The sequence below is a fragment of the Apus apus genome, chromosome 2 (genome assembly GCF_020740795.1).
Source record: "Apus apus isolate bApuApu2 chromosome 2, bApuApu2.pri.cur, whole genome shotgun sequence".
Taxonomy (NCBI): Eukaryota; Metazoa; Chordata; class Aves; order Apodiformes; family Apodidae; genus Apus; species Apus apus.
In genome coordinates, this window is record NC_067283.1 from 25,335,801 (window position 1) to 25,357,704 (window position 21,904).

At 37.1% G+C, this 21,904-nt stretch overlaps 1 protein-coding gene across 9 annotated transcripts in view; it reads right to left on the reverse strand.

Annotated features, from left to right (window-relative positions):
• Nucleotides 1-786: 786 nt before the first annotated feature.
• The window catches only part of SGCE (sarcoglycan epsilon), a 58,121-nt gene continuing 37,003 nt past the window's right edge, over nucleotides 787-21,904 (reverse strand). For 3 of the 9 annotated variants that reach the window (XM_051609334.1, XM_051609327.1, XM_051609330.1), the window contains 11 exons: nucleotides 19,457-19,579; nucleotides 16,879-17,036; nucleotides 13,876-13,948; nucleotides 12,840-13,038; nucleotides 11,120-11,282; nucleotides 7,543-7,754; nucleotides 6,799-6,825; nucleotides 5,900-6,088; nucleotides 4,089-4,132; nucleotides 3,207-3,241; nucleotides 787-1,572 (listed from right to left, as the gene is read on the reverse strand). In XM_051609334.1, coding sequence (XP_051465294.1) covers nucleotides 1,522-1,572; nucleotides 3,207-3,241; nucleotides 4,089-4,132; nucleotides 5,900-6,088; nucleotides 6,799-6,825; nucleotides 7,543-7,754; nucleotides 11,120-11,282; nucleotides 12,840-13,038; nucleotides 13,876-13,948; nucleotides 16,879-17,036; nucleotides 19,457-19,579 — 1,274 coding nt within the window. In that variant the 3' untranslated portion in view covers nucleotides 787-1,521. Of the gene's footprint in view, nucleotides 1,573-3,206; nucleotides 3,242-4,088; nucleotides 4,133-5,899; nucleotides 6,089-6,798; nucleotides 6,826-7,542; nucleotides 7,755-11,119; nucleotides 11,283-12,839; nucleotides 13,039-13,875; nucleotides 13,949-16,878; nucleotides 17,037-19,456; nucleotides 19,580-20,011; nucleotides 20,085-21,904 lie in introns of those variants that run through there. The other 6 variants (XM_051609333.1, XM_051609329.1, XM_051609335.1 and 3 more) reach the window with 5 other exon arrangements.

Genomic DNA, 21,904 nt, shown 5'->3' on the forward strand with positions numbered 1-21,904 from the left:
AATAAGGTTTTTGGGTTTTGAAGGAACAGGGTCATAACTGAAAAAAAAAGGAAAGGAAAATAATAAGGAAAGGAAAAAATAAGGAAAAAAAAAATTCAGTGGCTACTTTGGTCTTCCTACAAACTCTTATAACCTTATCTTACATTTTCTTTTTAGCCTCATTCTTAAATTCCAAAATTACTCAGAATTTCTCTTAGAAGAGACCTCAGACACCTCAGCTATGATTTCCTTATTTAGCCAGCATTTAGCAATTTTGAAGCAGACGCACCTTTCTGCTCACAATGCCATGGCTTGATGAACACAAAGCTTCTGAAAGTATGACAGAAAAGACTGTGTCAGCTCAAAACAGTACATTGCTTTGAGGTAAAACCCCAAGAACTGCTGGTGTGAGCTGCTACAGCTGGAGACCCTGCAGTCCTGTGTTGTGCTGTATTTGAGGATTTAAAGAAGCATCAGAAAAATGCAACTCAAATATGCAAAAAAGGTGTCAGGTGATAATTTATCACCATATATTGAAAAAGCAGGAAACATCAGTAAAGGTCCTTTTAACAAAGTTCATGTTATTAAGCCTGTGGCTGCACAGACAAATGCCTCTCAAAGTTACCACCTCCCAAAAAAGTATATGCTTATTTATTTCCCTTTTTAAGATGCTACCAAATAATCCTTGGTTTATTGGATAGAAAGTTCTCCTACAACTCTTTTGGCTCCAAAAAGAACAAAGAATGTGGAGGATATAAAAAATAAGCCATGTTGGGGTATCAAGAATATCACAAAAAATATTAAAGAGACCTTTAAAAGAGTTTTATAAGTTAGTCTGTGTTACCATAACAAAATATACTCGTTTGTTTGCAGACATTAATTTCTGCCTACAGTAGTTTTGAACAGTTTCTTCTAACATAACCATAAAAATGAATGGATAGATTTTAAATGGTTTATTGCTTACAAGTTGTCAAATAGGGTAAAGGAACAGAAATCCAATTTTCAACAGGAATAGTTTCAGGTTTTTGTTTGGTTGTTTCAAAAATAACTGTTCTTAACATTTTGATAAACTCTTAAAAAATTAAAGCCTAATAAATCTGGAATGCTATTTTTGAGCCTCATCATATTGCACAAGTTCTCATGCTTATAAACTACTGCTTTTCATGTGCAAATGTAAGGCAATTACATCATCCCATCAAACAGTCTGAAATCCTTTGAACCTGGTGCTTATTGTGAAGTTTTGATTTCCCTGTTAAAACTTTCAGGAGAGATCACAAAACAGAATAAAGTTTGGTATTTATTAATACATATATTTTAAAGATTATTTTCTGAATGTAAAAAATATAAAAAGTTATCAGTGTTTACAAATTGTCCAAAATGTCCAAAGTACAAAAGGATACAGTACATTAGTTATATGGAAGTGATTGTACTCTCTGGCACTGAATTCATCTTAACACTGTGGGCATGCAGAACACACACCAGAAAAACTCATGCATCAATCAGAACAAATAAGGAAGTAAGACAATGTGCTGCCTTCTCTGATTACAAATTCATTGCTTCTGTTAGTTTTCTTTCCTCAGGAATACCATTTACCTGCAAATAGATGAGAATTTATGGACTCCATCAGTGGTAGATGACACTTCAACACTATTGAACTGTCAGTGGGTAGCACAGCACATAAATAGTATTTATTAGTCCTTTATCAAGAGACACATTGGAGAAACACTGCAAGTACAACCTGGACCAAAAGACAACATATACATGAAAAAGCTTGATTTGATTCCTTCTGGGGAGAGAGAGATCTGGGAAAAAATGTTTATAACTGGGAATTCTTGCTTGAGATCAGACTGCACGGGGAGACTAACTGAGAAGGGCAAATGCAGCATACATGCGACAGGCTTTTGCATTACAGGAATAGCCTATAAACTTTTTTCATTTAAGCACCTTAAAATGGTCCCATTAATCGACAGAAAGACCATTATAAAACTTAATATACATTTTTGTACTGCAGACCAGTAACCATTTTCAGCAGTGCAATGTAAATGTTAAATGCAGGTTGTCACCTTTCATACAATTCTTTCCCAATTATATTTTAACTTAGTGAAATAGTCCAGCATTAAGTCAGTTATTACATCTGCACTTTTATATGAGGCTTTATCATTGGGCATTCAGATAGCTCCTGAAAAAGAGTGGTTATTAGATATGGTCTGCTCTTCAAATTAAGCATAGTCTCCTGAAGCTTTAAAATAGAAACATCTTCTTATTCATGGTGGTGACTGATAGTATGTTAATAATCCTGAATATATTATTGGGAATTTTCTGTAGGAAAGGAAGAAGAAAGAATGTCTAGTTCTATAGTTTTTTCAGCCTTAGGTGTTTTCATTCTGTAAACTTCTTATTTGAACAGATCAATAAAATTGACTGCTAAGTTTGTAGGGATGCTACTAAAAAAAAATCTTAGGAGCGCCTCAATTTTGCTGTAAATTGTAACTTTCTAAATATCCAGCCTTCTGACAACAGATATCCTTTAGAAGACAAACTTCAAGAGGCACATGCCATCATGTAACAAAAGTGCTTGCAGTTACAAAGGAAGGTGTAATTGTCAGCTAAGAGGAGGAAATATCTGTCCCAAATACATTTTTTCCTCCTCAATTTTTGAGAGCTTGTCACAGGCAGCAGTCTGTGATCAATATGTAAGAACAGATGAATCCTACCAAAATAATGTACTACAGAAGACAGAGATGCAGGAGAATTTTTAAGATGTATTTTTATGGCAGTTCAGTGTGACGTGCAAGTGGCAAATGCATGCCAGCTTGTATTTCATAGCTCTTCAAAAACTTCTCACTGCTGTCAGCATCCAGTACTACCAGGTGATTTTGCACCTTTTTTACTGCAAGACAGACTGGAATTCATGTGACAAAAAAGTCACAGCAGAAGAGCTGAACGGGATGGCATTTTTATTCTGCCTTCTAAATGCCTGCAGTACTGGGTGTTAAGAGCTATGTTAAATGTCAACCCAAACCAGGGCTGCAGGCTTTGGATTGAGACTTTGGCTGCCAAGGTCATCTGCCATTTCCAGCATATGTATAATAAAGCAGACAACTAGATAAGCTAGCAGAGCTGCAGTCAGTTGGGTTTTGTTTGTTTGTTTTAATAAATATGGTTTTAATTTCCAGATAACAAAAAAAACCAAAACACATGGGCAGAAGCATCTGTTATATACTTGCCTCAAATCTTTGAAATGTTGTCATACGAAAGTCTCCTTTCATCCCCGAAAGCAGTAACGAAGAAGAAGGATTTTGAATGAAAAGAAAGAGTTGCTTACATAACGCCTAAGTTAAGACAGGTCTTCCTCCTGGAGCTGTAGTTCCCATATTATGTTGAATACATATACAGAGAGAGTTTTGCTTAAATATCTCTTTGAATATTCAAAAAATATACTTTGGCCTCTACATTTTCCTTGTATGATCCTTATGCCCTTTCACAAGGCTTTGGCTGTAACTTTTTCTCAGACCTGATACACTAACCAGAGAGAACAACCAGCTATAGTCAGTCCTCTGATGGGATCATTCACAACCTCAGTCAGTACACTGGGATTTGTGAAAATGACGTGGAAGTGACAACTAAGATATGGAAGCCTGCAGCATGGATATGTGCCTCACCATGGATTCTCCAATATCAACTCTGCATTTAGTAACAGTCATAAAGAGCTGCTCCTTCAGAGCTTAACTAGTATTGGTGGGAATTAGAAATTTTTATTTCCTATCAAGTTTCAGAGAATCTGAACAGTGCAGCAGCATTCAGGAACCTGGCTGTAGCTTCGTGTTGTAACAGAAAATTATTTATATGAGGAGGCTTCTAACTTAGCTGTGCCAGATCCCGGTGTCTCATGCTCAGTCCTAACGTAGCATTCTCCTACTTGTTCAATCAATCCCATCCCAAAATTTTCTCTATTGTATCAAAAAACAAAACAGAACAAAAATTTGGAATGACAATGCTGTAATACTTCCTGTATCTGAAAATGGTTTCCACTGCCCATTGACTGGGTTTTGACTCGTGACTGCTCCGCATTGGCCACTTAATAGTTACAGTATTTTCTCAGTACTGACCTGCACTCTGCTGCTGTGGAATCTGAGTCTGATGTGGCAGGTTCCTACAAAAAATGATTTCATATCTTTAATGCTTCCATGCAAAGTCTTAACTATATAATGCATGAAAGTTCAGTATTTCAACTTCTTTTTTTTGCTTATGAAGCAATAATCCATTTCCACTATGCAAATACAGTTGCCAAAAGGTTAGCCAAGAGAAAGAAAGAAAGAAAGAAAGAAAGAAAGAAAGAAAGAAAGAAAGAAAGAAAGAAAGAAAGAAAGAAAGAAAGAAAGAAAGAAAGAAAGAAAGAAAGAAAGAAAGAAAGAAAGAAAGAAAGAAAGAAAGAAAGAAAGAAAGAAAGAAAGAAAGAAAGAAAGAAAGAAAGAATTAATTAGTGTGAAAGGGTGGTTCCTATTATTTCACTTATCGACTAGGTTCAAAGGCTCCAACTTGGTGAAACACCAGAGGTAACAAGAGTCACTGCAGCTTTCCAATGTTATGCAAAGTTTGGTTTCCCTAAGGGATGAATACAGAAAAGGTGACACTATTTGCAACTTAATTATTGGCTGTGGAATGAATGAATGGTCAGCTAGTTTTACATACAGAACCAGTTCACTTTTAAGGTAAAGTTACCTTTGTGTGGCCTGCTTAAGTGTCCATTTTAACAGCTAATTTCTTTTTACAGAAAGAAATTAGGGGTTGCGATGTAGGTGAAGTGGATAAATAATCTATGTACAACTCAAGAAAGCCCTTCTTAGTACAGGCTCTGGCATCCCAGTCATAAAAAATTGATACCCTGAATAGAGAAGAATCTGCTAAGACAGGGGAAGAGCACTTCACAGCAGTTGTACAACACGTAATTTATACAGCAGTTCTTTCTGGAGAATTTTGCTTTGGGACAGGGAGAAGAAAATGTTCTTCTAGCCTGTATCCACATTATGAAGGGAATTCAGGGCAAGCACGTGCAAATGAGGGCCAAGTTAGTGCTGGCACTGGACCAGCAGCACTGAGGCTGTGCAGGCCTGCCATCTGAGGAGCTACCCACTGGAGCTGGTGTCACAGCATGACCCTGGAAAGCAGCACCAGCCGCTCCTGCGGCTGCTGCTCACACCTGCTCAACTCCAGACACCTCAACCAACCTTTCCAGAGATGTCTTTTTTCTATAGCACTACCAACCTCTCTGAACATGAGCAAAGCACTGGATGCATCTGTATCAATAGTTTCATTAAGTTACTGATAACTGAGCTTTAAGGAGCAGAAATGAGTACTTTTCTGGTTTCTGTCTCAGGGAGAGGCTGCAACAACAGAAACGGCGGAGAGCTCCAAGTGTTTCCACTGGCAAGCCTGTCATGTCCGTGTAACAGAATATGCTCTTCTGCTCCATGTTAACATTTCAAACATAAACCATGTGTGACAGGTACCTGACTAACTACTTACACAGCCTGGCTTTTCTGGTATGAAACTACCACCAACCCAGTGGTAGTTTTATACCAGCACTCCAAAGACACGGGTTAAGAGGCAGAGTGTCTAAAACAGAACAGTTTTAATCAACTCCTCTGTCAAAAGCAGTTTTTCTCCAAAATATGCAGATATGGAACTGTTCCACACAAACCTCTTGCCAAGTCTGCAGACTGAAACACAGCCATTTAATTTTCTAACAGCGGGCCTTTCTTTTTGCTTGAAATGCAAACATCAGAGCAACCTTCTTCAGCTACAGGGTCGTTACTGATACCTCCCCTGTAGTAAACACATTTCAGAAGTCAAGCATTGGGACCCAAAGCTAAATCATGCAGCACAGAACTAAGAAACAGATGAAAACCTGACCACTTACTGCTGGGTCTGCATCAGTGGCATGCTGGTGTGGTCGTAGCTGTCGGTGTGAAGCGGCGGGACCATCTCCCCCGTCACTGGGTGAAACACAGGCAGTGTGGAGAGGGGCCAGGCAACCTCCCTGTTCTTGGACATGTCACGAAGCTCTTTGGTTGATTTCTGTATAGCACTGTGATGGACCAACTGGATGCTATTTCAAAAGGAAATAAAGTGGTCAACATGTATTTTAAGTGCTCTATCCAAACAGATAGACTTTTGCAGTTATTGTTTTCCTTAAAAATACAAGGACTTCGATGCATGCTACGGGCTCTGTGGTGCAACAATTACAGTAAACCTATATAGAGATAATTTTATAAATACTGGATTTATTTCATTTTTAAAGCAGTAATTATTCCATTAGATTTTGCTGTCTGGATAAGTTTTTTCATAGGATCCAAGACTGTGCAACTTATGGCTAGTGTTCCATTTATTTGCTGCAGTTAAAAGAAAAGGCTTGGTTAACTCCTGATTCTTGTGGTAGATTCATGAAAAGCTCATAGATTAATCTTAAAACACTCCATATTATAGGCATTGGATGCCTTCCAGGATATTTGTTCTCCTGTCCACTGCCTTTAAGATAAAAGCTGGAAAGTCAAATAACCAGGAGTATGAATTATATATTAACACTTTTATTCTAACAGCACTATTTTATTTTGAATTGACAGTTGTTAATTTCAAACCCTTTTTATGCTGGTCTATCCTTGTCAAGACTGATTTAAAAGCAGCTTTCACATTTATGAGTTAAACCATGGATTAGAGAGAATGAAAGAAGATTATGACACACATGTATGAAGCATGACAAGCTACTGAGAATGGAAATTAAATGGCAAAAAGAAAAATAACAGGAAAGAAGACACTTACTCTGGTGTTTGCATGTTTCTCTTTTCCCTAAAAACAAAACAAAATTTATGAATTAAATAATAGCATTGATAGTTGGAACATTAAATCTGTCTGATGATGAAAATAGTACATGATTTAGAAATGCTGACAAGGTTAATTGCTAAATGCTACTTGGCAGCATTTGCAACTGGGTTTATGGTGAGGCCTCAATGAACGCACACACAGAGATGTGACACTGATGACAGACACACAGACATACACAGAAACGAAAATGCAAGTTAAAGAACAAGCTTCTGGCTGAAATAAATTCTATGACAAAATGAAATTGTAATTTGTGTAAGAAATGGCAGAAACTACGTTACTTGCTGCTTTCCTTTTATGTCTAAATTCAGTTCATCTCCTCAACCAGATTTAGTTTATAAAAGTTAGGGTTTTAGAAACTACTTAATATTGTCCTGAACCAACGATCCTTTATTAGTATTTTATTTGTTTGGGGCATTTTGTAGAGTTGTGCACATGTGGAGATTTGTGGAGTTTTGTCTGTATGTTGAGATTTTTAATCCTTCCAACTAGAACAACTAAAGGCCTTGTATCCATTCCCTTGGAAATTACTGTATGTGATTAGATGAGAAATAGTTCAACATTTCAAGATATCTTCTGGCCTGTTTTAAATGAACTGAACGGCATTCTTCTAACAAATAGTCTTCTGTGCATTATAAGCTTAGAAAAATCTACAGTTACTTATTAGTGTGTCAAAGTACTCACACTCCTTCCCGTCGGCAGCACATGATATAGGCAAGGATTAGGAAAAGCACCAGTGCTATTGCCGAGGGCACTGCCAGGGTAATTAGGAAATCCGAGTAATAGTCTCTGCTTTTCAGTGTATCAGAAGGTGGCTTGTATTCCCCACCATCAGGTAATACTCCCTCTCCACGAATCACTTCCTGAAAGGTGGAAACTTGTTTTGTGTTGTCAACCTGATACCCAGAAAAATAAAATTAAAAAAAAAAAAAGACAAAAAAAAGACCATGATGTAAGTAACTGAATGTAAAAACAGGCAGTATTTAACAAACCATAACATTTACAAGAATCCATTATTACATATTTGACAAATTATATAGAATTGAATCCAATCACTTTAAAAAAAAAAACAAACAAGCCAATAAAACCTTCTATTTTGTTGAAAGCTTCTGATCAGTATGATAAGTAGTTTTATATTATGATTACTTCACTTGAAGCCTGCCAGAGATGGTATGTTTTTAGAGATTAATTTTAAGGACATAATACACATATAGCATTTAAGTAAAAATTCAGGAAACATGTTTATTGCAAACTAATTATTTGATACTGGTTTCGTGTTGACAAAGCAATTCATTTCTCACTAGTCTTCCTACGTAACAATACTGCCCTCTCTTGTACAAAGGTGGCAGAAATGCAGAGGGGAGTACCCAGGATTCTGTTCCTCCTCCTTCCTACTGAGCTTCACAGCCACTGCTCAAAAGAGCAAGAGGCACGAACTGAACTGCTGAGCACCGAGCAGTTCCACTGCCTCCCCCACCCACCCGCTGCTGGAAGCTCCCTAACATCAGATGTCCAGTCAGTCAGTCAGTCACAGAAAGAGTTCCAAGGTTTTTTTCCTACCTAATTCGAGTTCCTCCCAGAAGGCTGCATTCCTGGTCACAAGTAATTTTTTTTTTTTTAAGTCTATAATTTTTCTGTAAATGCAACCTTTTTTTTTGCTACTGACTTTCATGTTGCATTTAATTGACTGCCTTTCCCACACGACTTTTCCATTTTCTGCCTTCATTTTCTTGTTATCTTCAGTCAGATGTTGTTTTTAAATTTTAACAGTGTTGGTTTTAAAACTCTCTCCAGATCATTAATGAAAATAAATTATATTGCCTACAAACCTTGACCTTTGGCCTGACACTGTTAATTGAGAAATCTTGCAACTGATGGTAATTTCTTTATAATTTACACTTTAAGTCATAAAATGGTGTATTAAAACATATGCAATGCATTAAAAGGTTTTTATGGAATCCTAACAATGTTTTCTTGAGCTTCAAATGCATGCATACATATGTAAGTGCAAGACATTTTGACAAGAATTTATGTAATCTTCACTCATTATATCTTTTATGTTAGGTACACCCAGTTCCACCTGCCTGCTTAGCTGTGTCTCAGACCCTAAGCAATGCACTAAAAACAGCGATGCACTTACCAAGGTGACCTACAGAAGCCTACACATGGCGTGAGACAATCTAGCAGAAAGACACATGAAGAGGACGCATGCATTATGTTGCCCCTCTTTTCATAATCTAGTACCCACAAACTGAAATCCACTCTTTGATTTAGGTGCTAACTACCAACATCACCTCATAAAAAGCAGGAGGAAGAGGATACGATGGTTGTGTTTTAACTCACTCCTCCGTTGTGAGCTCAATTCCCTCCCAGCCCATGGATCCTGGGAGACCCTCAGCACAAGAAAGATATAGACCTGTTGGAGAGGGTCCAGAGAAGGGCCAACAAGATGATCAAAGGCCTGGAGCACCTCTGCTGCGAACACAGGCTGAGAGAGTTGGGGCTGCTCGGCCTAGAGAAGGCTCTGGGGAGACCTTATAGCAGCCTTCCAGTACTTGAAGGGGCTACAGGAAAGCTGGGGAGGGGCTTTTCATCAGAGAAGATAGTGGTAGGACAAGGGGTAATGGTTTAAAACTGGAAGGGGATATTTAGATTAGAAATTAGGAAGAAATTCTTCACTATAAGGGTGGTGAGGAACTGGAATGGGTTGCCCAGGGAAGTTGTTAATGCCCCATTCCTGGAAGTTTTTAAGACCAGGCTGGATGAGATTTTGTGCAACTTGATCTAGTGGTAGGGTTCCCTGCTCATAGCAGGGGGATTGAAACTAGATGATCTTTAAGGTCTCTTCCAACCTTTATGATTCTATGATTCTACAACTTCCTGCCCCATGGCTCTCCTTGACAAAAGCAGGCTGTGATTAGCCAGAGTGAAGCCTGGCTCCTTTTTCCCTTTTGATGCACCAGGTTACAGTCTGCAGCAGCAATGCTGTTGGCAGCAGTGAAGATCCCAAGACTGCAGAAATTCAGTCACCATGGCATGCTGCCAAAAGCAGTGCTCAGTTCAAGAAGGTTGTGTCATGGGCTGCTGCAGAACGCTGTGCTGCTCTGAGGACCTGCTGCTGTTACACATCCCAGGGTGATCTCTGCTCTTCTCACAACTGCATGACAACGCTGGTTCATGATTAGTTTATGAGCCACTATTACTATCAAAGGTTTTTTTCTGGATAAATACTACTACTACTAACCAGCTGCTCTTCATTCTTCTGCTGATGCTAACATTAGTGCACTAGTGCTCTGCTGCTCCTTTTGAAATTCACCATTTCCTAACGCTGTTTCTCTATTTTCTCAAGACCTTTCTGAATTCTATCCTGTCCTTCAGCACACCTGAAGATCCTTTCAGTTTCATGGGGACTGCAAATTTAATTTAATAAGCACATTCCATGATTCAGTTTATTAATGAAGAATGGCAAGAAATTATTAATATAGTATTGCGTCCAGTTTTGGGTGCCTCAATTCAAGAGAGATATCAAGGTGCTGGAGCGAGTACAGAGGGGAGCAATGAAGCTGGTGAAGGGCCTCGAGAATAAATCTTATGAAGAACGCTTGAAGTAGCTGGGAATGTTTAGTTTGAGAAAGAGGAGGCTGAGGGGAGACCTCATCGGTCTCTACAACTACCTGAAAGGTCATTGTAGAGAGGTTGGTGCTGGTCTCTTCTCACAGGTAGTTAGTGACAGCACAAGAGGGAATGGCTTCAAGCTGCAACAGAGGAGGTTTAGACTGGACATTAGGAAAATTTTTTTCACAGCAAGAGTGGTCAGACACTGGAATAGGCTGCCCAGGGAGGTGGTGGAGTCACCATCCCTGGATGTGTTTAAGGGTTGTTTGGATGTGGTGTTGATGGATATGGTTTAGGGGAGAACTTTGTAGAGTAGGGATGATGGTTGGACTCTGTGATCCCGAGGGTCTTTTCCAACCTGAACAGTTCTATGGTTCTATGATTGTATGATATAAATCACTGCTACTGAAAACAACTATCGTGGTTTCACTGGTGCTCAGCTCAAACAGAATTTAGCCTACATAGCAAAACCCTTTCACAGTCTTAAGAGTGTCTGCTAGATGGAAAACAACATCAATCAGTCATGACTAAGCGGATTTGGCAGAGCTGTCTGTCCAGGCTGGCAAAACTCTTACCTCAATCATGTCTGGCATAAAATATTGTACTTCTACAAACATAATTTTTATGCAATAATAAAATAACTCACCAGAGAGATTTTACACCAGTCAATGTGGAATTGAGTACGAAATTTTTTATCACAGGTTATTACAGGCTCCATTTCTTGGCTGCATCTCAGCTGATTTTGTGGGTTTTCCACTTCCCGTAAGCAGGAAGAGAATGGAACATCTGCCCCAACCATAACATAGACACTGCAGAGAGAGAAGTGTCCCACTGTCAGGATGCCTCTCACAAATCATAACAATGCATCAACTATAACCTCCTCTTCCAAACATGATTGTTCATGGTAACATTCCCCTGTGCTTTAAAGACTAAAATTACTTTAAAGAGGTTTTTTTTAATAGTATGCTTCACCTAAGCACACAACAAACTGAAATCAAGAGGATTTTTCTAGCTACTTATTACAAGTATTCTGTTTTGCTGCATAATGTAAATGTTTGCTCACCATCAGAGCTGTCAATTCCTACAAAGTCACAGAACTCCAAGTGTGGGGTGTTCTTGTAGGTAAATCAGTACTAGTTTTGAAAATGGCATTAAGAGTATAATTTTATCTTAAGGAAATTTCAAGGCTTGCTCAGCATAGCATCTTTAAAAAGACTTTCTTCCCATGTTTGCAAATAAAATTACTAAGAAGTAGTTATTTCTAAACCTAACACTAATATGAACCTGCCAAGTCCTCAGCTTTTCTTAAAATATTCCATAACGTAGCTATGCACTGCCAACAAAATTTGCAAGATGAATGTAAACATAATATTTCATTTAGCATTACAGGACATAAAATAAGAGCTACCATGCTAACCGTATTATTAATTTTCATTTTCAAATATGTAGAACGTTGCTGGTTGCCATCTAGTATATTAGGCACTATCTAACTAAATGTTTGAAATGCAGCCACTTTATTGAGTGGCTCTGCTCTTCTGGCTAGTACAGAAGTTGCTTTAATTCTTTAGATATGTTCAGAAACTGCAGATGCACAAAAGTGCTCTGAAACAATATTTTCTGCACATGTCTGAGACGTTGAACCCTCAGCGTTTTCTTAGGTGTTACTTGACTCTAAAATATCTAAAAGTAACTAAAAATAATAACTTTGCCAGGGAAAAGCATTACCACAACCATATTTTGAAAAGACTGAATCCTTATTAGTTTATAAGTGAAGCAGTATATTTCAGAACAGAATTTACGGTTACAAATCACAACTGGTGTAGTGCATTCATGCAGTTTACGCTCAGTAACCTGAATTCCCCAGATATCTCAGCTTAACACTTCCAGATGGAAGTCCACAGTGCTCCTGAAGCACATCACTAAATTCCTCTAAGTAAGTGTACAGCTACAAATGACATGATACATGCTAAAGGCTCTTAGAAATCTAAGTGGTTTTATAACCTATGCTCCATCACGCCTTGTTTGAACATTTTGAGTTTTGTGCATTTGGGAAGTATTAAGTACTTGAAAAGCATGCCAAATGACTGCTCAGAAGTAAGACTAGAATTTAAAAATAAGCATATTTACTACCAACTGTCTTTTAATTAATAGAATTTATCATTGTTCCTTGGATTGTAAAATTGCCTGTTGAAATGGCATCGAAGATGATAAACCCACCGTATAATGGGGGCTTGGAACACCAGTAAGTTTTCCTGTCTAATGTCAGAATATGAAGCAGTATTTGCAAAGTTTCTACAAAACCTGAAAAAATACTAAGCGTCTCAGTAAGAAGAAAAAAAAAAAGAAAAGAGCAAAGCACTGCTTACCCCTCTTTCATGTCATTAATTGGAAGAGGAACTCTCCCTCCCCTGTCGAGGGCTGAAGTAATGTTTATGGCATTCAAGCGTTCTGGCTGCCAGACATTTTTCACTGCTCCGAGAAAGTCGCCAAGAACTTCGCTTGCTAACATTTCTTCTACATTCATGTTCCTTATGAAGAACTCCGCTTGATATGGTAGAGGAAAATCTAGTTGTGATGGAAAAGGAAGAGTTTTACCTTAAACAAAGGCTTCATAACCAATAATTAGAAGTCATGACTAATGTGGTACCACTTTTAAGTTGATACACCTTTCCAAAAATCTTGAATTTGAACTAGCTCATTTTGAACCTAATGTGATTTTGTTTAATTAAATAGTTAGTACCATCAGCTGTTACTTAAGCTGAAAACCACTGGCTATTTATAAAAGAACTGGGAGACAGGGAGCAGAATAGAGGAAGAGTCTCAGCTGGTAAATCTTCATTAAACAGTTAAAATTACATTCATGCTAATTTGGGGGTCAAAACTGATCTGCAGCAACAGTGAATTCTCAACTGCAATAATCTAGCCTGTAAATATGTAAAAATGATTAAAAGAACCAATTTTAATGACACGCATGTCCATATATGCCATAATCTATTGTTTTCTGAATCTACCTATACAACTGTTCTGCATAAAGAACATACAGAATTAAGAAAACTAACAACATGCAGAAATAGAGTAAAATCCTTCACGCAAGGTCCAATTTTAAAAGAGAGGAGAAAAACCTCAAAGTAACTGAAAAAAAAAAATCAAGGGGTGGGGGGCAAAGAGACTCCTTATAGATGAGGAATCACAGTCATTCCTGACAGAAATAATCTGGATAAAAAGATAAAAATAACAAATTAAATCAACACAGGGAAAATTCTCTTCCACTTTATGCTCCTGCATTTAGCTTGAACACCTGACAACTATCTTACAGTATTTTTTAATCTGAAAAGTACAGGAGCCCATAAGATGGTTTTGTTTATTCAGTTCAAAACACAATCTGCTATTTTCTGTACATACCTTCTGCTGACATAATATTAATGATCAAATTGTGTCTTGCTGTCTCAAAGGTACGCCTGTTATATGCAGTGATCTAGAGTGAAAAAGACATGATTACAAAACACAATGCAAATATGAAAATCAGGTAAATAAAACATCAGTGAAAAATAATTTGATAATTTAGAAGTCCTTATCACCTTTTAAATGCTTTGCCTCTTTATTTTGAAACGTACAAACATTCATTATTCATATAACATTGGAAAGGTAAGGTCAATTAATTTGATGCAGTACCTTCAAGTAAGGATATGGGAATTTTCTGAACTAGTTGAATGCAATTATTCAAGGGATATATTAGGAAATAATATATTTTGGTCCAGATAAGAGTGTTCTGCCGTATATGTGTATTGTCTCCTTCCTGCTATCTATCTTTAAGAACAATCAAAAGCAAACACCAATTCCTCCATTTCTCCATCCACCCTCCAGCCCCCTTCCTATAAGATCTACATTCATTGACAGCTCCTGGGGAAGTAAACATGATAGAGATAGTTAAAGGAAAGAGTGTTGGGATCCCAGCAATTCTAATATTTGGGATTGGGGTTTAGTTTTAGCTTTAGCCCCAGTAAAGTCATACTCCATTAATGGATTTGCAAGCACTGCTCCAACACAAGCAGTTTTTTTAAAAAATCCTGGAATCTGTAACTGATGGGGAACTGAAAGCTAGTAGGTAGCTGCAACATTAATGACTAATTTTTGGAAGCTTACACCTTCATGATCAAAAAACATAAGGATACCAATCTTACCATTTAAATGTACAGGATGCCTGAAATGCTCACGAGTGGTTACTCCTCTGTACTATACCCCAAAGTTGTAATACGAATATGTGCTCATTCACAAGAAATACAGAGTGAGGCTGGATATCAGTATAATTACATATTATTTTATCTTTCTTAACTTTTTTTCCCCTGAAGGATGATAAATCTTTCATGAAACAAATCAAAAAAACAAACTTTCTTCCTACTCTTAGACTTTAGTTCATTAATTTCAGAGAGGAAGAAGAGGCAGAGGAGTGGTGACCCTGACAGAACTATGTTGCTTCTCAGCAAAGAGAGCTACAAAGTTTTGTGGCATTCATTATTAAAGAAGCAAAAGTAATAGATGTTGCACGTTTTTTTATGGGATTTAAATTAAAAGGGAAAATGCTCTGGAGTATTTTCTGCAGATTCACTTAAGTGGAGAGGGAAAATCTTACCTGACACAACTACATCTTCTGTAACATAACAATTTCATTATAAAACTAATTTTAAAATCCTGAGATTTTTCCAATCCTCAATTCTGTTAAATTTTCAAAAGGGTTGAACTGTAGTTTAAACATTAACATTTAAACATTAATACACAGAAAACCTAATTCTCTGGTTGTACAAGCTCTATAAAGAAACACAAATGTACCCACTTTGAGTTTGCACTCCAGCAGTGAGAGCTGCCAGGGAATACCATGCACCTGTACCAAGTATCAGTCACAGAGACTGTCTCTGTGCTCAGTGTTCATTCAGACACAAACTGTCTTTGCACAGCTTCAAAGGGGACCAAGTTCAAGAATGTTACCTGCTCTACTGCAGTGCTCTGCATAATGTGAGGCTCTTCTAATCATGAGGTTTCTCCAAATTAATTGACCTATCCATGACATCACTGCAGGAATTATGACATGACGAAAATTATATTCAGGCCAGGAATATGCAACCACTCTTCTCAGATGGCACTAGTGAGCAGATCAAATGCCATCTTCCCTCCACACATACTACAGAATTAATTCAAAAGCTGCAATGAATTAATTTGTATGCTGGGCAAATTGAGTTCAAATACAGGCTTGGGGTCATGCTTAGAATAGAGGGCTTGCTATAGATCCAAGAATCTAAAAGCACATGCCATTTTAAAAGGCCAATTTTAAATAATGGTTTCCTCTACAGAAAGCTAAGTGGAGTCTGCAAGTGCTTCTGCAAATGATTAATTTTACAGATGTGATTGATCCTGCTGGAATCACAACTGAATCAGATAGACAAAATGAAGCACAGGTGAAATTATCTACAGCATAACTTAACATTTAGAGATGTTACTCTTGAGGGAGAAAAACTATATCAAATGCTATTTAAAAAACAGACAAACAAAACAACTTACCAAAGGTTTAAGACAAATGTACTGCTCACACAGCAAAATGAGCAAGCTAATGAGCAGTTTTCTACTTAACACTGCGAAGCACAGTGTCTGCTTCAGTCTGCTGTGCACTGTACACATGGGGGAAAATGCAATTTTTTCCATTTCAATTGCTGCTCAAGGAATAATTGGTTCTTTTAAACATTTGGGATAGCTAATTGTCAAAAACAAAGTGGTGGGTTTGTCACTGTTACACTTGTAAGAATATATTTAAATACATATAGGTGCTAATTATAAATAAATCTATCAATAAACAGGAATAATGAACTAGGGAATACTTGATGAAAAATAATTTAATTATTAAAGAAAAACCAAAACAAAAAACCTGTTTATTGACTGAACACTGTATTTTCCAGTGGGGAAAAGTCTGGCCCATACTTAGGGATGAACATTACAAAATTCAGAATTCAGTTACTCTTCAAGTACAGTTGTTTACAAAGCTTTTTGCCCTGTATTTTGAATAAAACTTTAATATATACATAATTTACTGAAATGAAATGTCTTTTAGCAAGATGAAGGGCAAGAATCAAAATTTATTTAATCTAGAAATATTAAGCTTAACTGGTTATTGCTACTTACTAGTTATACCTTAAAAGAAAAACCCAAAACGTCATACTACTTGGCATTCTCTCAAAAGAGGATATAATGGTACCTAAGAGAAAATGTTATTGTCACAAGTCCCTCACCCTGCCTTAAAAGCTCTTTTAAATTATTGTAATTAACTTTTCATAAAAAGCCAAGAGGCAATACTTATTGACAGTTCTGAATCATAGTCTAAGCCAAAACACATCCTTTTGAATTTTTGAAAGAAAATACCTCAATGATGGTTGGTTTGCCCACATTTTCTACAGTTGGTGAGCCATACAGCACTCCATCACTGTATGGTGTCCTTTGTATATAGCGTAGCCATCCAGGTCTGTCAGGGTAACCCATTAAATTGGTATTAAATGTTATAGGATCATTACTTATTTCACCTAGGTAAGAAAAAATATATTAGAATATTTGCAAGAAAATGCTACATGTTTTTATATTTCCACTAGAAGGTCTTATTCTGATTTCCAATTATGTTTTCTAAACCTTTCCAAAAAGAAAAGGAAAAAAAAAAAAAGAAATTGCCAACCTTTACCATCAGAAATATGTGAACTCCTACTTAGCACTTTTAAGTATTAAGAAATTTGTATCTGAGAAGTGTAACTGACTGGAGAGATGAATGTACTGGTACTTCCTAGACTGCTGGCTAACTGAGTGCCTGTACTCATTAACTAGCAGATCTGATTTTTAGAGCTCAGTTGAAGTATCTAGCCTCCTTACTGACAAAAGCACAAAGGTCTGTCCTTCAGTTCCCAAAAAGCTTTATTTTACTTATGTTTTTAATTATGGCTCTAGAGACCCAATGTGTGTGGGAGGGCTTACTGTAAAGAGTGGCTTTATAATCATTAATGCTTGAAAGCTTCTGTTAGCATCAGGATATATGCACAGGTCTGTAGCGCCAACAGCACGGCAGTAAGTCTTTCTTTAGAGAACAAATTCATTCAGACATTCCTGCAGAATTAATCCACTGATGGCTACTAAATACAATGGTCCAGATGCAATCTCTAAAAACCTCTCAAGTCAAAACAAGTACAACAGTTCTCATGTTTTTTACTGATACTCTTCCAAATGGCCAGATTTTACTTCTGTTTATTGTAGCTTCTCTAAGCACTCCCAGATCCTCACCACTGTGGTGTGAGCACCTTACAGCTGAGGCACAGAACTTGGGCAAATCGTTTCTGAGCCTGCACAAACTGCTCTGCACTTGGCTCCGCCTCTGAAAGGGCAACACCAGCAATTGTAGAACAAGTGACAAGTGAAGAAAACAGGCAGGCTGGCACAGAAGGCAGAAACTGAGCCCAGGGAAGAAAGAAAAGCTGTCACCTCCTCCAGAGAGGAACAAAGACACCAAGACCTGTTGCCAAAGGGTAAGTAGTTTTCGGGTACATATTTACACACCCGGCTGGGTGAAAGGGACCAGAACCACACCAGACCACCACCAGGGTCTAGCACAACTGTCCTCACAATTCTCTTGGGATGTCCCAGTAATCTAATCTGTTGCATTCATAATAAAATTCCAAGCACCGCAAATGATTTGGGGAAAATTCTGAAAGCCACCTGTTACACACTCTGCTTTGTCCTTCGTCAAGGTAGGCCATGCTAACAATCCATCTCAGCAGGGAAAAGTAAAAGCACCATGGTAACATCTGGCCTTACAACGAATTGTTTGTATGATCAAAATCGTCTACAGGTACAGCAATTTCAGCAGTATCTGATATCAGATTCATCCTGCCTTTGAATCACATGAATGTCGAGAAAGACTGGGGCTGTAGGGATTCAAAAGACAATCCATCATTGGTAAAACTTCCAGGTTCCTACCAACTATGTACCAAAACTGGGAGAAAACTAGGGCAGAGACAAACTGTACCCTGCCAGTCACTGTTACATAAAATGAAGACTCAGGTATACAAGTCAGGATAAACATCCATTATTCAAGGAGAGGAAATTTTTTTAAACATTTTGTTATATTCATGACAAAATTTAACCAATGCTACCAGAAGCTTATTTTTATTTTAAAGTGAGTTTTGAAAATAGTACTTTCAAAACCATTCAAAAGCTCATTAATGAAACAGGTTTTGATTATGTGTGCACTGCACATGTATTGTAGGTTTTTCCCATTTTTATAGGAAATTAGGAAATTTATATAAGTAGGATATTGTTATTATTCATTTCCATTGCTGATAAGCACATGGGACAGAATGCTCTCTATTTGTCTTCTAACCACCCCAGATTGTTTACACATATTCACCTGCCAATGGTCAATCCTTTAGCTTTACCTTAGTGTACATCAAAAGACCATACTTAAGAAATCACAACTCTTCCTCTAAAAACAAACCACTTACTAACGTTAAACTGTTCCTAAACATAGGAAGAAGGCTGAATCCAAAGGAATATTTGTTTCAAATTAAAGAAAACTTCCTTATGTAGTCTCATATTTTACTTAAACTTCCATAGATAAATGGCACTGTTAACAGACATAATAATTAAACTTCCACAATTTTGCATTTAATGTAAAATATTAGATATATAATGTGTTATTTTGCCTTCCCAAATCATTAAGCCCGTTTTTTCACAATACACAATTCTATGCATTTTTTCACAAATGACGATCACAAACCAGAACATTTTAAACTTGTATGACCACATATTTGGTTTCATTTGAAGATATTTCAATAGAAACAAAAGCCTGTCCTTTGTATGTTAGATGCTGAACCGTAAGGTCTGCTAAATAGACTTGAATTTTTAAATTATTTTTTCCCCCCCTACATTTTTATATAATATGGAAGATCTTAGCATCCCATACCAGGCTTTGGGTACGGAGGGAATTCCCCCTTAAAGTACTCTCTCTCCAAAACATGAACAAAAAGAACTCCAGCAGAAGGGTATACATTCCGATCAGAGTGCACCTTAGACAGAATCGTGTACACTGGAAAGCAGAAGGAAAGATAAGAGACAGAAAAAAGGAAAATGAGACATGCTCCAGATAATACTGCATGCATTTCAACAGCAATGTGGGCATCTGGGAGAAGGAAAGCAACAAATATTAGATACCTGTTAATAAGTTTTTAAAAAGGTTGCACAGATTTGATAACAGAATGCAGAGCAAACCCTCTTTTTGCCCAACAGAATCCCTTTCAACATTGTAATAAACAAAACCAGCTACTTTAGGATTTCAGAAGTTGTATGAGCTCTTTATTTTTATTGCAATGACAAAAAAACAAGGGAGGCTATTGTAATTTTATAGCTTGTTTATTTGTAATATTGCATGAATAAAAACACATTAAATGAATGACACAAATGTGTTTTCTTGATATTTTACATCAAAATAAGGAATGTGAAAAATATGGAGGAACCTTACCAATCAATGGTACTGATTCCTCACCGAATGGAAAAGGTAGATTTTTCAGTTCTTGTGCAGAAAAGGACAAAGTAAGTCACTTCAGCTCAGGATTTCTGTAAGTTCTTAAAGACTGATTTTCTTAGACCAGCAAGTTCCGGTAACGTACATCTAAAAATCTGGTTAGTTGTGTTTGTGTTGCAGGATGAAAAAGAAGGCCAGTTAGGTGTCACTGATTCCAAACAAAAAAAACAAAGCCATGTTTTACAGGACTCAGAATTAAAGACCTTAAGGGAACTTAATTCAGAACAGCATATGTAAAAGCAATATGCTATTTTTGTTGTAGTTACAAATTCAGATTATAAAAGCGAATCTTATTTAGGTGTAACACATTTGACACAGTACTATATACACATTTTAATGACTTAGAAGAATACAAAAATCACTATGATACATTAAATAGACCAGAAACTGCTTTATCAACAAGTTTAAAAAATTAAGCAGAAATGGAGTATACTGATCTAATCAGTGTTTCTCAGGGTGTTTTAACAGGACACACTGTAGGTCATATTCCTATTCAATTTTCAGTCAATGCCCTGGAAGAATCAATCACTGCTGATAATTTTTGCCAATGAGATGAGGATTACTCAAGTGGTAAATAAAGACAGGTCACAGACACAGAGACACACAGCTACCTGCCTTGCTTGCTGAACTGTTAGGAATTTTACCAGAAGTCACATCTCCAAACAAAGACTCCAGGCCATACACCATGGAGATACTGTCATAGGGAAAAGCGACTCTAAAAGAGACTTCAGGGTCATTGGAACAAACTCATAGCAACAAACTCATGCCTCTCAGAAAAAAAAAAGGTCTCATTTCAACACTTGGATCAGTAAACATGATAAATTTGAAACGTGTATGAAGCTCACATAATTCTCTAATTCTGGAATAATTTCTCCAGCTTTATCATTATACCAGCCTTACTTGAGATCTGCTTAAAAGGCCACTGCTAATTAGCCATTAATCACAGACATTCCATCCCTCTCACCACATACTTCTTGTGGAATCTATCTCACCTAATTTTAGATGCCTACAGAAACAACATCCACCACTGAGTTAGTCAGGCTCCTTTTATAGTCAGTGGAAAAGAAACAGACGCTTCTAGGGGTTGATTAATTTGATTTCTCTGGTAAAATGAGATGAATCATGCCCTACATCCTGACCACACTGACTACAACTCGATTGACTGTAGAGGCAGCTGAGAGGAGATGCAGACATCTGCAATGTAGACCTCTACATTTAGTTACAGACTTCCCAGTCTTTGAGCCTGGTATTGCAGAATTAATAGACTCAAGCTCTGGATGTACTACTGATCAAATTCCACAGCACTTGCTTTTTACCACTTTCGGAAAGTGCTTTCAACACAGTACTGAACAGACTATCTTTTTAACAATTTAACCTTAAAGACAATTAAAATGGATCCTGGAACTTAAATAATACAGTTTTGTGTGGTTAATAAACCAGCTACTGTAATTTTAATTAAGTAGACTTGATTTAAGTACTGTAACATAGCTATTTGATTTGCATAAGTAAAATTAATAAAATGATGACCCAAAAACCTTATGCACTCCCTCCTCTGAATGAGCTATAAGCAAAACAAGGAAGCCAATTTATTTCCTTAAAAATATGCTCAAGAAAAGCTGAAAACAGTCATTTCTACCATTAACAGAGCAGAAAAGCTGACCAAAAACATGGTGGCCAGCAGAAAATGTGTCAAGTGTATAGCATAATTCATTTTTTAATTTCTGAAGCTTTAACTCTACAATGAAAATCTATTTCAAACAGGAAGAACAGTGAAAAAATAATGTATTTTTTCTCCATCAGCAAAAGTTTTAGAAAGGAAGACGGATAATA